This window comes from Xyrauchen texanus, chromosome 40 (assembly GCF_025860055.1).
Source record: "Xyrauchen texanus isolate HMW12.3.18 chromosome 40, RBS_HiC_50CHRs, whole genome shotgun sequence".
In the NCBI taxonomy this organism is placed as follows: Eukaryota; Metazoa; Chordata; class Actinopteri; order Cypriniformes; family Catostomidae; genus Xyrauchen; species Xyrauchen texanus.
In genome coordinates this window covers 12,928,337-12,945,742 of record NC_068315.1, presented here as the reverse complement: position 1 = coordinate 12,945,742, position 17,406 = coordinate 12,928,337, and the positions used below count along the sequence as shown (strand labels likewise).

Below are 17,406 nucleotides of genomic sequence, written 5' to 3'. Positions count from 1 at the left end.
AGAGCAGACTATGCATTTTAATGCAATAAAGAGACAACTATTGTAATTGATTCATTGTGAATTGAACGTTGTTGAAATAATTTTTTTTGCTAAATGTGTTAAAATAATCTGTAGGCACCATTTCATTCTTCAGCACTTATATGAAAGAATATTAATAATAATAAAAAGCATCCACACGTTTCTAATTTGCATATTCTAAAATAATCTTGTAATGCACCATCAATCTGATATACATGCAAAGGTATGCAAGTGCTACAACCAAGATAAGAAAAAAAAGCCAAATAAAGTTATACTGTGTTTATTTTGCTCAAGAAAGGCATCAACACCTACAAATAAACAATATCTGCTTATCAAGTTCCCTACTTGAGAAAAAAAAAATTATCATGAGGAAAAAATAAATATTCTGTAAGATATATGCAATTGATACAGGGAGTCTCAACAAGAGGTTCAGATGTCAGTTGTACGGTTTGTGTCAAATGCAAATAAGCAATTAATACATGAAGGTTTGAAACTACTGATTTAAATAATCCATAAGCACTAATCTATAGGCTTAAATCGAAACTATTCTACCAATAATTTGAATCTATGTAGAGCAATGATATGAAATGCACATTTAAATTCAATCTGGCATCAAAGACAGACAAAGAGGCCTTAACACTGAAGCATCAAGCTAAATGTGTTGTATCTTACATTGTGTTTAATAAGTTGTGAGACCTGAGCATTTTTAAAAACTATTGAAAAGTGTTTAGTCTGTGAATTCCTGCCCTAATTGAGCCCGACCGATTATGGATTTTGGGTCCATTCATTTTTGTGCTGTGAAATCATGTCTTGATGAAAATATTCCCACTACGTAATACACTTACTAGAAAGTATGCAGTATTGTTCTTTCAAATACATTGATGTGAATGCTTTTATAGAGGTATTTCTTAACTGTTCATAACTGTTATCTAGAATACCCAAGTAATCAACCAAATCTAGTATTTATTACACATTTAATACCATGCATATTGTGTACCACATAAGACAAGAAATATGCTTAATTTTCAAATATTAATGTAAGGTATAAATGGCTCTTTTTAAATAAATATCTTTGATTATTTTCTACAGGACAGGCCTCAATGAAAGGCTGTCCACATGCTGTTTAACAGCCTTACCAGTGTCATCCATGATGAACATCATGTGTAGGTTGGTCTTAATGAGACTATGATGAAGTGATTACAGGACACATCTACCATGAGCAGTACAATTACCTGAAAATATATGGAAGCACTCAACACAATTGTAATGAGAAGGATAGTACCTATACTTCTTATCCTCATAAAGCATTTTTACCTTGCAAACTTGTGTCTGAGATCAACCAATTTATCGGTCGGACTCTAATCTTGAAGGCAGCGCTGGGTAAGAGTCTGGTTAAAAATACTCATCCAAGCTCTCAGTCTGAGACCTATCATAGTACCATGCAACTATGATGGTTTTACACAATGTGTGGGGACACAAAACAAATCTCTAAAAAAGAGACACATAAAACTCTAAAATGGTCTCTTGACAGGCACTGTCACTTACTCTAAATTTCTACAGTATTACTATCCCTACCAGAGGTAGTATCTTATCAATGCCTTAAAGGTGTAGTTCACCCAAAAGTGAACATTCTCTCATCATTTACTCACCCTCATGCCATCCCAGATGTGTACGAATTTCTTCCTTCTGCAGAACACAAACAAAGATTTTTAGAAGAATATCGCAGCTCTGTAGGCCTATACAACGCAAATGAATATTGACCAGAACTTGGAATCAGCAAAAATCACAAAGTCTGCAGTAGTTAAAACCATATCTTCTGAAGTGATAATATAAGTGTGAGTGAGAAACAGATTAATATTTAAATCCTTTTCCCCTGTAAATGTCCACTTTCACATTCCTCTTCTTTTGTTTTCTGGCCATTAACATTCATCATGCATATCGCCACCTACTGGTCGGGGCTGGTCAAATGTGGAGATTTATGGTTAAAAAAGGACATAAATATTGATCTGTTTCTCACACACACTTATATCACTTCTAAATCATGGATTTACCCACTGGAGTTATATAAATAATTTTATTGCTGACATTGTGATTTTTGGAGACTCAAAGTTCTGGTCACCATTCTCTTGCATTGTATGGACCTACAGAGCTGACGTATTCTTCTAAAAGTCATACACATCCAGGATGGCATGAGTGCAAGTATTTTTAGGTGTACTACCCATTTAAGTCTTAAGCATTCTTTAGAGCAGGGTTTTTCAAACGTTTTGATGTCAAGAACCCCAAAATATGACAAACACCAGAACATTATTTGAAAACGCAACAGTACAGGAGGCAAGTCTTGCCAAGATCAGTATCTGCATGTGACTCTAGCTTGACATATACAGCAGTAAACCTGACGTTTTACCATTATTGGCATTGGGCCTCGGGTGGAGGAAAGTCTTGTAATAGAATATGTTTTTGAAATCTTTCCTTGGAGCATTGATGAAGCCTCAGAGGAAAGGGTCCACACCCAGTCCCATGAATGCATTAGCATCTATGTTGAACTTAGACTCGCAAGTCTGTTGGGTGTTCTGATGCATTTTTTGATGGTGCCGAAGGTTGGACTTGCTAGAGAATCGCTTGTCGCATAGGAGGCATGAGAAAGGCTTCTCTTTGGTGTGGATGCGCCTGTGGCAGATAAGCTGGGTGGAGACCCGGAAGGCCTTGCCACACTCCAGGCACTGATAGCGTTTGGGCTCTGTGTGAATACGCCGGTGATTCTTCAGTGCCATTAAATTGGTGAACTCTTTCTGGCAGACTGAGCAGAAGAAGGAGCCAGTCTTGTGGCTGTTCTTGTGGTTGAGCAGTGAACCAGCGTGCCGGTAAGTGCGCCCACAGTGCTCACAGACGTGACTCTTCTCCTCCCTACCATATTCCTCACTGCTTTCTTGCTGGTCTTGAGGCTCATGTACTCGACTGAAGGCTGAATCAATCTTTGGAAAGCTCTGAATTCCTATCTGATGATCCAATGCTGAGTCCCAGCCTAAATTCTGCTGCATCTGCATACCTTGCTGATGGTGCGACTGGCCCTGCAAGCTGCCATGGAGTTCCTGGTGCTGCTGAAAACTAGCCAGGTTTGGGAAGTTCTGCTGACACAAGTTGCAGTAGTAGGGGAGTCCCTTACTGTGCCCCTCCATGTGACTCTGTAGGTGTGTGAACTCACAGAAGGTTTTCCCGCAATCTGGGCAGCAGTGGCGAGCCATTTGAGAGTGGCTCTCTAATTCTAGAGGGCCGGTGAATGTTTTAAGGCAGAGAGTGCAGTGCAGGAGGTTAGCAGAATGAGACTTCTTGTGGTTGAGGAGGGAACCAGCATGTCTATAAGAGCGCCCACACTGATCACACCTGCACAAAGGCAAAGACAGACAAATACATTTTTGAGAGGTATGGAAATTACTACATTAAAAAATGATTGAAAAAGGAGTAATACTACATATTATCCTGGTGGGGAAGAGATATGGTTCTCACAATTTTGGTAGATGTATATGTGGTTTACCATTTCATTTAATCTCGATTCGATATAACAACATTTAAATGACAACATATTTAAGAAAAATTTACTTTTTATTTCTCAGAATAAAATTCTCTAAATGACCTTATAAATGCTCAAAGTATAAATAAGAGTTTCTAATTTTTTTGTGTCAAAGAATATATATATACATATGTTTTTATATGTGTATATATATTTGAAGTCAGAAGTTTATATACGCTTAGGTTAAAGTAATTAAAACTCCTTTTTTAACCACTCAACAGATTTCATCTTAGCAAACTTTGGCAAGTTGTTTAAGACATTTGCTTTGTGCATGACACATGTAATTTTTCCAACAACTGTTTACAGACAGATTGTTTCACTTTAAATTGACTATATCACAATTCCAGTGGGTCTGAAGTTGAATTATACTAAGTTAACTGTTCCTTTAAGCAGCTTGGAAAATTCCAGAAAAATATATCAAGCCTTTAGGCAATTAGCTTCTGATAGGCTAATTGGAGTCAATTGGAGGTGTACCTGTGGATGCATTTTAAGGCCTACCTTCAAACTCAGTGCCTCTTTGCTTGACATCATGGGAAAAACAAAAGAAATCAGCCAAGACCTCAGAAAATAAATTGCGGACCTCCACAAGTCTGGTTCATCCTTGGGAGCAATTTCTAAATGCCTGTCGGTACCACATTCATCTGTTCAAACAATATTACGCAAGTATAAACACCATGGGACCACGCAGCCCTCGTACCGCTCAGGAAGGAGAAAATTCCGTCTCCTAGAGATGAACATAGTTTGGTGGGAAAAGTGAAACTCAATCCCAGAACAAGAGCAAAGGACCTTGTGAAGATGCTGGAGGAAACTGGTAGACGAGTATCTATATTCACAGTAAAACAAGTCCTATATTGACATAACCTGAAAGGCTAATCAGCAAGCAAAAAGTCACTGCTCCAAAACCACCACCACCACCACCACCACCAAAAAAAAAAAAAGGCAGACTACAGTTTGCAAGTGCACATGGGGACAAAGATCTTCTGTCCTCTGGTCTGATGAGACATAAATTGAACTGTTTGGCCATAATGACCATCGACATGTTTGTTGAAAAAAGGGTGAGGCTTGCAAGCTGAAGAACACCATTCCAACCATGAAGCATGGCAGTGACACCTTCATATTTTGGGGGTGCTTTGCTGCAGGAGGGACTGGTGCATCACCCAGGAAGTTAAAGCTTGGTCGCAAATGGGTCTTCCAAATGGACAATGACCACAAGCATACCTCCATAATTGTGGCAAAATGGCTTAAGAACAACAAAGGCAAGGTACTGGAGTGGCCATCACAAAGCCCTGACCTCAATCTGATAGAAAATTTGTGGGCAGAACTGAAAAATCATGTGCGAGCAAGGAGGTCTACAAACCTGACTCAGTTACACCAGTTCTGTCTGGAGGAATGGGCTAAAATTCCAGCAACTTATTGTGAGAAGCTTGTGGAAGGCTACCCAAAATGTTTCACACAAGTTAAACAATTGAAAGGCAATGCTTCCAAATATTAACCAAGTGTATGCAAACTTTTGCAACAACAACTAGCTGAGTAACACCAGGAATGCACAATCCCTCCATCAGTGCTCAGACTGTCTTCAATAGGCAGACTGTAGGCTGTAGGCCTGTTGTAAGGCAGGTTCTTACCAGACATCACTGGCAACAACGTCGCCTATGGGCACAAACCCACCTTCGCTGGACCAGACAGGACTGGCAAAAAGTGCTCTTCACTGATGAGTCACGGTTTTGTCTCACCAGACATCCTCCTCCCTCATGTGGTACCAGACCTGCAGGCTCATCCTGATATGAGCCTCCAGCATGACAATGCCCCAGCCATACTGCTCATTCTGTACGTGATTTCCTGCAAGACAGGAATGTCAGTGTTCTGCCATGGCCAGTGAAGAGCCCGGATCTCAGTCCCATTAAGCACGTATGGGACCTGTTGGATCGGAGGATGAGGGCTAGAGCCATTACCTCCAGAAATGTCTGGGAACTTGCAAGTGCCTTGTTGGAAGAGTGGAGTAAAACCTCACAGCAAGAACTGGCAAATCTGGTGCAGTCCATGAGGAGGAGATGCACTGCAGTACTTAATGCAGTTGGTGGCCACACCAGATACTGACTGTTACTTTTGATTTTGACACATTATTCCATTTCTGTTAGTCACATGTCTGTGAAACTTGTTCAGTTTATGTCTTAGTTGTTGAATCTTTTTATGTTCATACAACTAGTTACACATGTTAAGTTTGCTGAAAATAAAAGCAGTTGAAAGTGAGAGGACGTTTCTTTTTTTGCTGAGTTTATTATTCTGACATTTCACATTCTTAATATAAAGTAGTGTTCCTAACTGACCTAAGACAGGGATGTTTTCTATGATTAAATATCAGGAATTATACAAAACTTGAGTTTAAATGTATTTGGCAAAGTTGTATGTAAACGTCTGACTTCAACTGTGGGTGTGTGTGTATATATATATATATATATATATAGATAGATAGATAGTGGTCAAAAATATTGGGACCCTTGGTAAATATGAGCAAAGGCTGTGAAAAAAAAATCTGCATTGTTTATCCTTTTGATCATTCATAAAAAAATAAAAATAAATAAATAAATAAATAAATCACAAAAATCTAACTTTTAATTGAGGTAAAACAATTGAAAGAGGGGAAATATCTCTTTATTAAATACATATTTTTCTCCAAAAGTTGTTGGCCACAATTATTGGCAATTATACTTATGAGTAAAATATATCTGAAGTATATACCCATTCATATTTTAAATTTTGTAGTGCACCTGGGTGACTAGGAACATGAAATTATTCAGCCATTACTTACTGTTTCACAGGGGTATAAATATGAGATACAAATAATAATAAAAAAATTCTTTGCTCATATTTACCAAGAGCACCAATATTTTTGGCCACAACTGTATATATACACACCGATCAGCCACATTAAAAACACCTGCCTAATATTCTGTTGGTTCCCCACATGCCGCCAAAACAGTGCCAACACGCATCTCAGAATAGCATTCTGAGATTATATACTTCTCACCATGTATGTACAGATTGGTTATCGGAGTTACTGTAGACTTTGTCAGTTCAAACCAGTCTGGCCATTCTCTGGTGACCTCTCTCATCAACAAGGCATTTCCATCCACAGAACTGCCAATTACTGGGATGTTTTTTTGTTTTTGGAACCATTCTGACTAAACTCTAGAGACTGTTGTGCATGTCCCCAGGAGATAAGCGGTTACAGAAAAACTCAAACCAGCCCATCTGTCACCAACAATCATGCCATGGTCGAAATCACTGTGATTTTTTCGAATTCTGATAATTGCCGTGAACATTTACTGAAGCTACTTACCCATATCCTAATTAATTTATGCACTGCTGCCACACGATTGGCTGTTTAGAGAATCACATTGTATTTCTGAAACTGCTGATATCCTGTGATTTTCACACACAACAGTCTCTAGAATTTACTCAGGATGGTACCAAAAACATAAAGTGAGCAGCAGTTCTGCAGCTGGAAATGTCTTGTTGATGAGAGATCAACAGTAAATGGCCAGACTGGTTCGAACTGAAAAAGTTAACAGTAACTCAGATAACCGCTCTGTACAATTGTGGTGAGAAGAATAGCATGTCAGAATGCTATTCTGAGATGCACGTTGGTGCTATTTTGGCAGCATGATGGAGACCTACACAATAGCAGGTAGGTGGTTTTACTGTTGTGGCTGATTGGTGTATATATACACTCACCTAAAGGATTATTAGGAACACCATACTAATACTGTGTTTGACCCCCTTTCGCCTTCAGAACTGCCTTAATTCTTCGTGGCATTGATTCAACAAGGTGCTGAAAGCATTCTTTAGAAATGTTGGCCCATATTGATAGGATAGCATCTTGCAGTTGATGGAGATTTGTGGGATGCACATCCAGGGCACGAAGCTCCCCTCCACCACATCCCAAAGATGCTCTACTGGGTTGAGATCTGGTGACTGTGGGGGCCATTTTAGTACAGTGAACTCATTGTCATGTTCAAGAAACCAATTTGAAATGATTCGAGCTTTGTGACATGGTGCATTATCCTGCTGGAAGTAGCAATTCAATGAGTGTCATAGAAGTGGTTCAGTTGAGCGCATGTTAACGAGAAAGGAGTCAAACATTTTTTTTAAATGAATGTTTCTTTTACTTCATGATCAATAAACTGTGAAGAACATAGAGGATATTAAAAGACACAATATTCAATAAATTAGATGTTTGTGGATCTCATCTTTGATGGACACATATTACAAGGAAGAAAAGTTCCATTTTAATTTCTGGCCCTTTTCAACAAAACAAGGCAATTTTACAGGTATTCCCGCACTGAAGTTTCATTTTATTTATGATCACATGGGCAGTTTAAACAATGTTGCAAATGTGAAAATATTGAATTTTGCCATCATATGGTTTGTGTTTTAGTTTGGTTTATGGTATTTTAAAATTTGACATATTGTCCCATCCCTATAGTATCCAATAGAGGTCGGCCGATGGTGGATTTTGCCGATACGATAAATAAGGTGGTGGAAAAAGCTGATAACCAAATAACAGGCTGAATGTTAACTAATTCCAATAAAATAAAAAAATTATGTTAAATTTTTTTCTGTCATTGCTTATTGCCAAGGACAAATAGGCTGCAAGTTTCCAAAATAAATAAAATCCCAGGTGCAGTTTGTTGCGCAACCAAAATCCCAACAATAACCAAAAAAGATTTGGTGCATAATGTAGGACTTTCAACCACGTACAAGCCCGAAATACACCAGGGACACTAATATTAAAACGTCTGTGCTTACAGCTCATACAAACATAATGGAAACAAAACGTGCACTCTTTTATTCATCTACAATGCATTACAATATAAACACAATAAACACGGTCATATAACATGATAAATCATTTACGAGTAGTTATTCATCAACAGTAGACCATCATTCATCAATATCAGCAATTGCTTATATGAGCAGTAATTCTCATCAAAAGTAGATCATATATCAATATCAACAAAGGCTTGTCATAATAATTCGGTATTCTAGAAATCCTGTTTTATATGTAATGTCTGTTTCATTAGTCTTTTTTTCTTTTTTTTTTAAACATCATCTTATATTAATAATCATGCATTAGTCCATAAACAGTGATGTAAAGGAACATGAAATAAAAAAACATATATATAAAAAAAATACCAGCAACTACCACCTTTGATATTGCCCATAATCGATAGTTCCAAAAAGCAACTATCGGCAAAGATGAATTAGTAAAACCAAAATATCTGTTGACCTCTTTTATACATATATTTAATCAATAACCACTGTGTTCCCTAAACCAAGTGATAAGCATGTTAGTAAAAAGTTTTACCCATGTGAAAAAAATGGCAAAACAAATCTATTACAAGAGCATAAATGTAATGAAATTAAAATTTAATTAAAATTATTGTGTTCAAAGATATGGAGAGAGCAGTTTGAACATTCTGCTAGATACATGTAAATACTTTTATGTTCCAAGCAAAAAACAAAATCATACAAGTTTGGAATGACGAGGGTGAATGAATAAAGACAGAATGTTTTTTTTGAGTGAACTATACCTTTCACACAAACAAAACAAAAATTACTCACGTGTAGCATTTGTCCACACCAGCTAGACTGACAGTTGAATTTGGATTGCCGTTTTGGTAACAGCGATGTCTCTTTAGTCCAGACCTTCCCTGGAAGCTTTTGCCACATGTTTGACAGCTGTAACGAGTGACTCCCCGTGCATGGATTTTTTGATGGTTATAAAGGATACTAGAGAGACGGAAAGCTTTACCACAAGTGGGGCAGACATACTTTTTCTTCTGTGTGTGAATGCGAGTGTGGTTTCGTAGAGCCATGGGATTGGAAAAGGGCTTGGCACAGAAGGAACAGGTGAAATGGCCTGTTTTGTGAGTATTCTTGTGGTTTAACAAGCTACCTGCATGACGGTAACTGCGACTGCAAATGTTACACTTGAATGGCCGTTCCTCTTTTTCTAGGGGTGCACTATAATTTTCAGGATATGCATTTCCTGGGGGTTCTGAATCAGGGCCAGTCTCTTTGCTACAGGTGTGTCCTGTAAGTAGTTCATAATCTGGAAATGCTAGGCGGCAATGCTTGCACATTAAATCCTTTTCTTTTTTGCGACCCGTAAACTTTCTTCTTGCTGCTGCATTTCTTTTTTTTGAACAGGTGTGGTTGAGTAACTGTTTGTTTCCCCTGAAAGCCCTCCCGCAGTCTTGGCAGCGGTGTCTTTTGACAGCAAAGTGTATCCGTAAATGGTTCTTCATTGCTAACTGGTTGGAATAAATGTTGTTGCACAAAGCACAGTAATATTCACCAGTCTTGTGTGAGTTTTTGTGGTTCACCAAGCTTCCTGCATGCCGATAGCTTCTTCCACACTGATCGCAGACAAATGGGCGAGGGTCAATGGGATCTCCCACCAGGCCCTCCTTTTCTTGCCTGGACTGATCACTACTAGAAGCCTGCCGGTGTTTACGGCGCCTGCCGATTCTCTTTCTGCTAGAATTAAGTGCCAGCATTCCAATCCCTGAGGCATTCCCACTCATCTGCATGAGTGTCTGAATTTGTTTGTTGAGCTCTTCAATCTTAGCCTTGTTTTCCTGATGTACCCTCTGGTGGTTCAACAGTTGTTTATGGATTTTGAAGGCTTTCCCACATTCTATGCAAGTGTGCCTGGTAGAAAAACAAGCAAAGATCAGATAAACAAGAAAAAACTCATTAATAAAAGTCTGATCTTGTACAACAACTAAGAATAATTTAAACTTACTTTTTAACATCAAAGTGTGTCCTCTGGTGATTCTTGAGAGCCAGCAAATTATAAAAACGCTTTTGGCAGACAAAGCAGCGAAACACCCCGGTTTTGTGAGACTTCTTATGATTGAGCAAAGATCCAGCATGTCTGTACGCACGACCGCACTGGTCACACCTGTACTGCCGCTCTCCATTATGTGGACTCTCCTGCAAAAGTCCAAGATCTTGTTGAAATTTACATCCAAGATCTGGTTTCTCCTCACATTTCTCTTCCGCCTGTCCATCTCTTTGTCCTGTGCAGTTGTGGTTATTCAGGTGGTAAAGATCAATGCAGCTTATGCCACATTTCCCACAAATAATACTCTCTACTTCCACTTTTGGTTTGAGATCATTCTGGTTGTCTCTTCCATATTGTTCTGGTGGATTACCTTCTGTATTGCTATGCAAGAGCTGGTGGGCTTGTAGGTCCTGTTTCTTTGCGAAGCTCTCTCCACAAGTGCTGCAGATAATCAGACTACATTCACCCTGCTGATTTTCACTAGGTTCATCTCTCTTGACCTCAAGAGAGGACGAGGCTGAAGGGCCAGATGCTGACTGTGCGGCATGAGTTTGAGTGTGACCTCGGAGATGGCTTCGCAGTGCACGCATGCTAGAGTAATGATTCCCACATACTGAGCAATGATACATCTCACCATCATCCTCTTCATCACCATCTTCACAGTGAGGCTTATCATCACTGTCACTCATCTGACCATGTACGCTGTCATTAAAGGTCTGCTCGCTAAAGTAGTCCTCAGCTGCACTGCCATCATGTTCCTCGAAACCAATATGCTCCCCTGACTCACCTAAGAAATGTTGATGCTTTGTGTTGTGAAAGTCCACATGACTGGATGAGCCATTCATCATGGTCTGATACTGCTGATTCAGAACAGGACACATGTGTGACTTGATTCCTGCAATATCAGTAAATGTCTTACCACAGTCTGCACACATGTGCCTCTCAATAATGGGTTCGTCTTGAGGTAGATGCACTGGTCTTTCCTCTTGAAAGGAATTGACAAACTGCTCATGAATGTCAGTAGCATTCACCTCGTTCAATTGATCCTCATCAGATTTATGCCGCACAGAGTCAACCATATCCTGAGGAACATCTAAAATTCCACTTACGTCTCCCTCACGTGACGACAAACAGCCTTGCTGGCTCTCATGTGTCAAGGGCTCAGAGGAAAGCCAATCACCCTCAGCACTAACTGGCAAGGACGGGGGCCTTCCCTTATGGATCCGAAGGTGGCTCCTCAGTGCTGCCAAATTTGGATAGTTCTTGCGGCAGATGGAACACTGAAAGATCCCTGTTTGATGGGAGCGTTTGTGATTTATGAGACTTCCTGCGTGCCGGTAGCTTTTTCCACAGATGTGGCACTTGAAGCGGCGATCTGAACTTTCAGGATCTTCTACTTTGACGTAACTAATAGTCTGTAATGACTGATCAGAATTGAGGTTCTCAGATGGTAAGGCCATTGGCTGCCCCTGAGCATGAATAGTTGAATTATCTAAAGTGTCAGGTAAATATATATGACCGTTTTCAATTGGCCCCTCTGAGTGGTCATAATCAACAGTTTTGTCTAGTAATGGAGGCAGTGGTGGAGTGTCACTTAAGGGGGGATAGGGATTGGACTCTGGGGAACGAGTAACACTTTCATTGTAAGAGAAATCAGGCTCCTCTGACAGGCTAGTAGGGAGCTCAAAAGACACAGAAGAGGAGTTGTGCAACAGAATGTGATTTTGAAACTCATCATCATTTGGAAATACAACCTGACAAAGGTGACAAAAATGTACGTTAGCATCCCCATTCTGTGGCGAAGTTAGCTCTGACTTACAGTCAGCGAGGGAAGAGGTCTGCACAATGGGATGCCCTCGTGTTTTACTGTGGATTCGCTGGTGGCTATTAAGGGCAGCAAGGTTGTTAAACTGTCTGAAACAGATTGGACACTCAAATACTCCCATTTGGTGAGTTTTTTTATGATTTATCAGGCTGCCGTGATGTCTGTATGTCTTGTCACACAAGTTGCATTTAAATGGCCTGTCTCCCGCATCATCATCAGCTGCCATGTCACTATCCGAGGTGGATCTTGGAACATGTTCTGACACGGCACCATTACTGAGGCTGCTCATAGGAGCGATGTCTGTCTGCAGATCTGGCATGATGTCAAAATCCACCTCATCTAGATGTGGCAAATCATCATCTTCATAACCACTTTCGATATGACTTCTGGCAGAATCATTTGTCCTGATCTTCCCTTGAGACTCTTTATTGCGATGGACCTTTTGATGGGTGGCCAACTGGGTTGCCAAACGAAAAGCCTTTCCGCATTCAGTGCAAGAATATTTCTTTCTAGATGTGTGGATACGCAGGTGGCTTTTGAGAGCCAATGCATTGAAGAGCTTCCTGGAGCATATATGACACTGAAATGAGCCAACCTCATGAGTTTTCCTGTGGTTTGCCAAACTGCCAGCATGCCTGTAGCCCCGTCCACATTCTTCACATTTGAACTTCCTTTCCTCCTCTGATTGATGATAAGTGTCTGTATGCTCCAAAAGGCTGGGCATACTTGCAAATACTACACCACAATGTCTACACGAAAAGCCATTGGTCCGGCCTGACTCTTGCATAGCCATAATGGTACAGTATAATGATGAGAAATGTCAATAAGAGCCAGTTTGTATGAGTGTGAGGGACACACCTTTCAGTAAAGGTGAGGTCCTTTTCCTGACTATTATCAAATGGGCAACATTTAAAAAATTAGCTGAGAATTCTGTTCCATTCCATTGAAAATATGTCATTGATGATGAGCATCCAGGCACCGTATGAAATCTGTAATGGGAAAAACCCATACATTATTTAGCATAAAGTTCAAACAGGGTCAGTAGCATAACATGACTCAATCACAAAAAAGCTAACATGAAAACAAATAATTTACATTACTTTAAGTGAGACAGTCATAAGCCATGTTTGGTGTAATATAATTACTTAAAAATACAAAAATTAGTGTAGTGTATTGCATTTCAAACTGCCCCAAACTAGCCAATTTTTCCAGTGATTTTCAGGTGTGAGCTTCATTTACATAACCGACAGGACACCCTGTTGAGTTAATGGATCCACCAAAAGAGAAAAAATTATCCAACAAGACAGAAAAATTAGAGGAACATCAGTCTGTATTTATAAAATCAATTTCTTGTTTTAAGTCTACTGGTGTGACGCCGGCTTAATCAGATTACAGTTACTGACTTTTGATAAACATTATTTGGGTTACACATATTTCTTAATATTTTTTGTGTAGAATAAATTTAAAACATTGTGTTAATATGTAGATCTGTTTGCATTTCTGTGGCAATCTAATTACAAAGTAATTACTGTAATCTAATTCATTTTAAATACAAAAAGTAGTGTAATGCATTGCATTTCAAACTTCCCAAACTAGCCAATTTTTCCAGTGATTTTCAGGTGTGAGCTTCATTTATATAACCAACAGGACTCAAAGGGAACAGAAAGAAAAAGATCCAACAAGAAGGGCATGAACTGAAGCCCCTAGTCAATGAACAAGAAGGAAATATAGACTTTATTTGAAATTGGTTGAGTGGAAAAAATTAAGCTTTTGTGAAATTTTAGAAAGTAACTCAGGGCTCCAGACTGTGACTAGTAAATGCGACCAGAATTAATTGATTTTGACAATAATTAAAAAACTAGTCGCCATTGGCGACAGTAGGGTTGTGTGCGTTCATATGCGATTTCGAGCGTGCACCAGTGTCAGAGCCGCTTTTCACCCATTCTGTTTCTGATGAGCTCGCCACACAATACGCAACAACAAACCCAGTGCGAGAGAGTCGTGAACAAAATAATCTTTTGAACTGTATCTTTTTCATGAATTACAGTTTAAATCTCACACGTGCACACAAACGATCAGCAACAACATTAAAACCACTTGCCTAATATTGTGTAGGTCCCCCTCATGCCACCAAACCTGCATTTCAGAATAGCATTCAGAGATTATATTCTTCTCACCACAATGGTACAGAGTGATTATCTGAGTTCGAACCAGTCTGGCCATTCTCTGTTGACCTCTCTCATCAACAAGGTGTTTCTGTCCACAGAACTGTGTCACTGGATGTTTTTGGCACCAATCTGAGTAAATTCTAGAGACTGTTGTGTGTGAAAATCCCAGGAGATCAGCAGTTACAGAACGCCCACCTGGCACCAACAATCATCCATGTGATTATCTAATCAGCTAATCGTGTGGCAGCAGTGCAGTGCATAAAATCATGCAGATATGGGTCAGGAGCTTCAGTTAATGTTCACATCAACCATCAGAATGGGGAAGAAACATGATCTCAATGATTTGGTCCGTGGCATGACGGGCTGGTTTGAGTATTTCTGTAACTGTTGATTTCCTGGGATTTTCACACACAACCGTCTCTAGAGTTTATTTTATTTATGGTTTAAACTGACAAAGTCTGCGGTAACTCGGATAACAGCTCTGTATGTCCTCTGTAATATGTGGAGTAGAATAGCATCTCAGAATGCTATTCTGAGATGCAGGTAGGCGCTGTTTTGGCGGCACGAGCGGGACCGACACAATATTAGGCAGGCGGTTTAAATGTTGTTACTGAAATCGTGACTGAAATCACTTACAATTGAGGGACTTGTACACAATTATTACACAAGGTGCAAACATTCATTGATGCTCAAGAAGACAACACACTACTATATGCATACTATCTGTAAATATCTGTAATGTAGATTCTGAAGAGCAGTGCTAAATAAAAAAATATTTTAGCTCTTATTTTTGTATAAATTATGAAAGGGGTGTGAACATTTATGAGACAAAAGGGAATGCAAACTTATCTTTCCAACTATACATACCGTATATTAAACCTCTGATTAATGGGTTATCAGCCGTCATATCTTGTTTCTGAACAGCAATCTTAATCAAGCAATTCTGTGATTTGGCAACTAAAAACAACACCCATTTGGCTCCTTAATGTTTCAGTTTAGCAGCCAATGGCTCCCAAATAATTTTTTTTAGTCTGGAGCCTGTAACTTAACAGAAAGTAAAGTTACTTTTTGGATTAAATAATCAGTAAAGTCAGTTATCTGATAATTTTTTTTGGAAAGCAATTAGTAATTAGTAAAAAGAATGCCCCGCAAAGAGATCCTGTTATTTTACTAATAATAGCTGATACATTGAGATCTTCATTGGAATTTTCACCAAACATTATTTGTTTCATGCCGTCCATTATGCAGATGTTGTAGTCAGAGCCACTGGCGGATGCTCGCACCATAAATGGGCACAGAGGGGCACATCGCTTCCCACACTGCGCATCAGTTCAGTGTTGTGCTCATGCGCTAAATTACGTGACCATTCTGAGTTCGGATCATTTATTTAAAAAATACTTTCCTAGTAAGTAATGCCTAATAGTAATGCCTTTCCTGCCCATTGGCTCTTTTCACATATGGATCTATCTGCTGGAAAATCCTTCTCACTTGCTTCAAGCCAAAAGTGCGGGAGGGATGGATGTTATATTAATATTAAATGAATCAGGTCTGAGAGAACACAAAATATAATGTAACCATAAGCTTCAGGGTAGTTAATAATAACAATATAAAAAAATAATAATATCTGAATAAAGAGCCTTACATTAACCACTTGTTTATGAATCATAGCTATGACTAATTTTAATTGTGAAATGTTTATTTTGGCTTTTTCTTTATCAACTGGCATTAAGTTGCTATGTTTTTTTTAAGCTCATCATTCCAAATCTGCAGAAATGCTGTCATCTCCTCTATGTCATTAATATGTCTACATGTTAATTTAATAAACAAAATATTTAGAAGTATGTGAATGAGATAAAAAAAGGTTTTGTTTCAGTAACAATGCACATATGCAATGTACAGATCATGCAATGTACAGAATTTTTCAAATTGAATTCATTATAACATAAAAGGATGACATGGCCATTTCATATGGTACGAATAGTTATAAAAAATAAAATAAAATAAAATAAAATTCTAAACCTAGTTTCATCTGACGTATACATGAATTGAAAAAATAAAAAATAAATAGCCCCACGTGAGATTTAGATGAGTTAATTGTAAAATGTCGGATGTTTTAGTGTTACGAGTTCTGTAAGTGGGTTTAGACAGATGTTTCAGCAAAATAAACCAATATGAATGCAAATAACAGAAATATAGAACTATGCGGAATTGATGCCCAAAAACCTAACCACAGACAATTCTTCACACAATCAACTTGGGACGTTATGTAATCAGACGGGTACATGCAGGGGTTTGTACACAAAATCAATATAATTTACAATCCTGAAACCGTTAGTTCACACAAGAATAGTTCTGGGAGTTCCACTTTTATTATTCATCTAAATGTTTAACTTATAGAAACTTCATCCGTTACAATAAAGCCGCCACAGTAAATCTGGCGGGGTCAGACTCCATGGATGGTCCAATGACGAGCTCCACCAGCTAGATGACAGTCTGCCTCACACAATGGAGCTCTATTTACACAGTAAGCAATTCCACTGCACATTAGCCTAACGGCAAGCTACATATCGCAAACTTGACAGCGAGTTAATAAATATTATTCGATTTAATAGTACAATAATCGCGATGTAGATGCACGCAATACATATAAAACACCCTTATTTTGAGTAGCCGAGTATTTTGGTTAAAGGCGGTAACATCCAGTCGCTCTGCGAGCGAGCTAGATAGCATTTGGTGGCTAGCAACTGCGGCTAAATCTAATCCACTGATGCTACACAAAATAACACTTGAAAAATACTTAATACATACTTAATGCTGTATAATCCCTGTATGCGGCTGGTTTTTGTGATGCTGGCATCCGTTCACTTTATTGTAGTTACAGGACGGGCGTGTTTGTGCCCCTTTTCTACCAATTGTCTTGCCCCCATCCCACTCGACTCACTTCCTGCTCTTGTTGCTAGGAAACAGGAAATGT

The 17,406-nt window shown here is 38.9% G+C and overlaps 1 protein-coding gene across 1 annotated transcript; it reads right to left on the bottom strand.

The window, feature by feature from the left end:
- Positions 1 to 292: 292 nt before the first annotated feature.
- On the bottom strand, positions 293 to 17,379 carry LOC127633278 (zinc finger protein 646-like). The gene is made up of 4 exons (XM_052112268.1): positions 17,241 to 17,379; positions 10,398 to 13,253; positions 9,212 to 10,303; positions 293 to 3,399 (listed from the first exon to the last, which is right to left on the bottom strand). Exons 2-4 carry the CDS (start codon positions 13,055 to 13,057, stop codon positions 2,508 to 2,510), a joined length of 4,644 nt encoding a protein of 1,547 aa, XP_051968228.1. The 5' UTR covers positions 13,058 to 13,253; positions 17,241 to 17,379; the 3' UTR covers positions 293 to 2,507.
- Between the last annotated feature and the right edge of the window lie 27 nt (positions 17,380 to 17,406).

Bases quoted from the DNA above. Each gene is read 5' to 3' on its own strand.
- LOC127633278 (XM_052112268.1), bottom strand. From the start codon at position 13,057: ATGGCTATGCAAGAGTCAGGCCGGACCAATGGCTTTTCGTGTAGACAT. The intron at 10,304-10,397 runs GTAAGTTTAAAT...TTTTTCTACCAG, and splicing joins ACACACTTTGATGTTAAAAA to GCACACTTGCATAGAATGTG. The intron at 3,400-9,211 runs GTGAGTAATTTT...GCCTTTGTGCAG, and splicing joins GGTGTGGACAAATGCTACAC to GTGTGATCAGTGTGGGCGCT.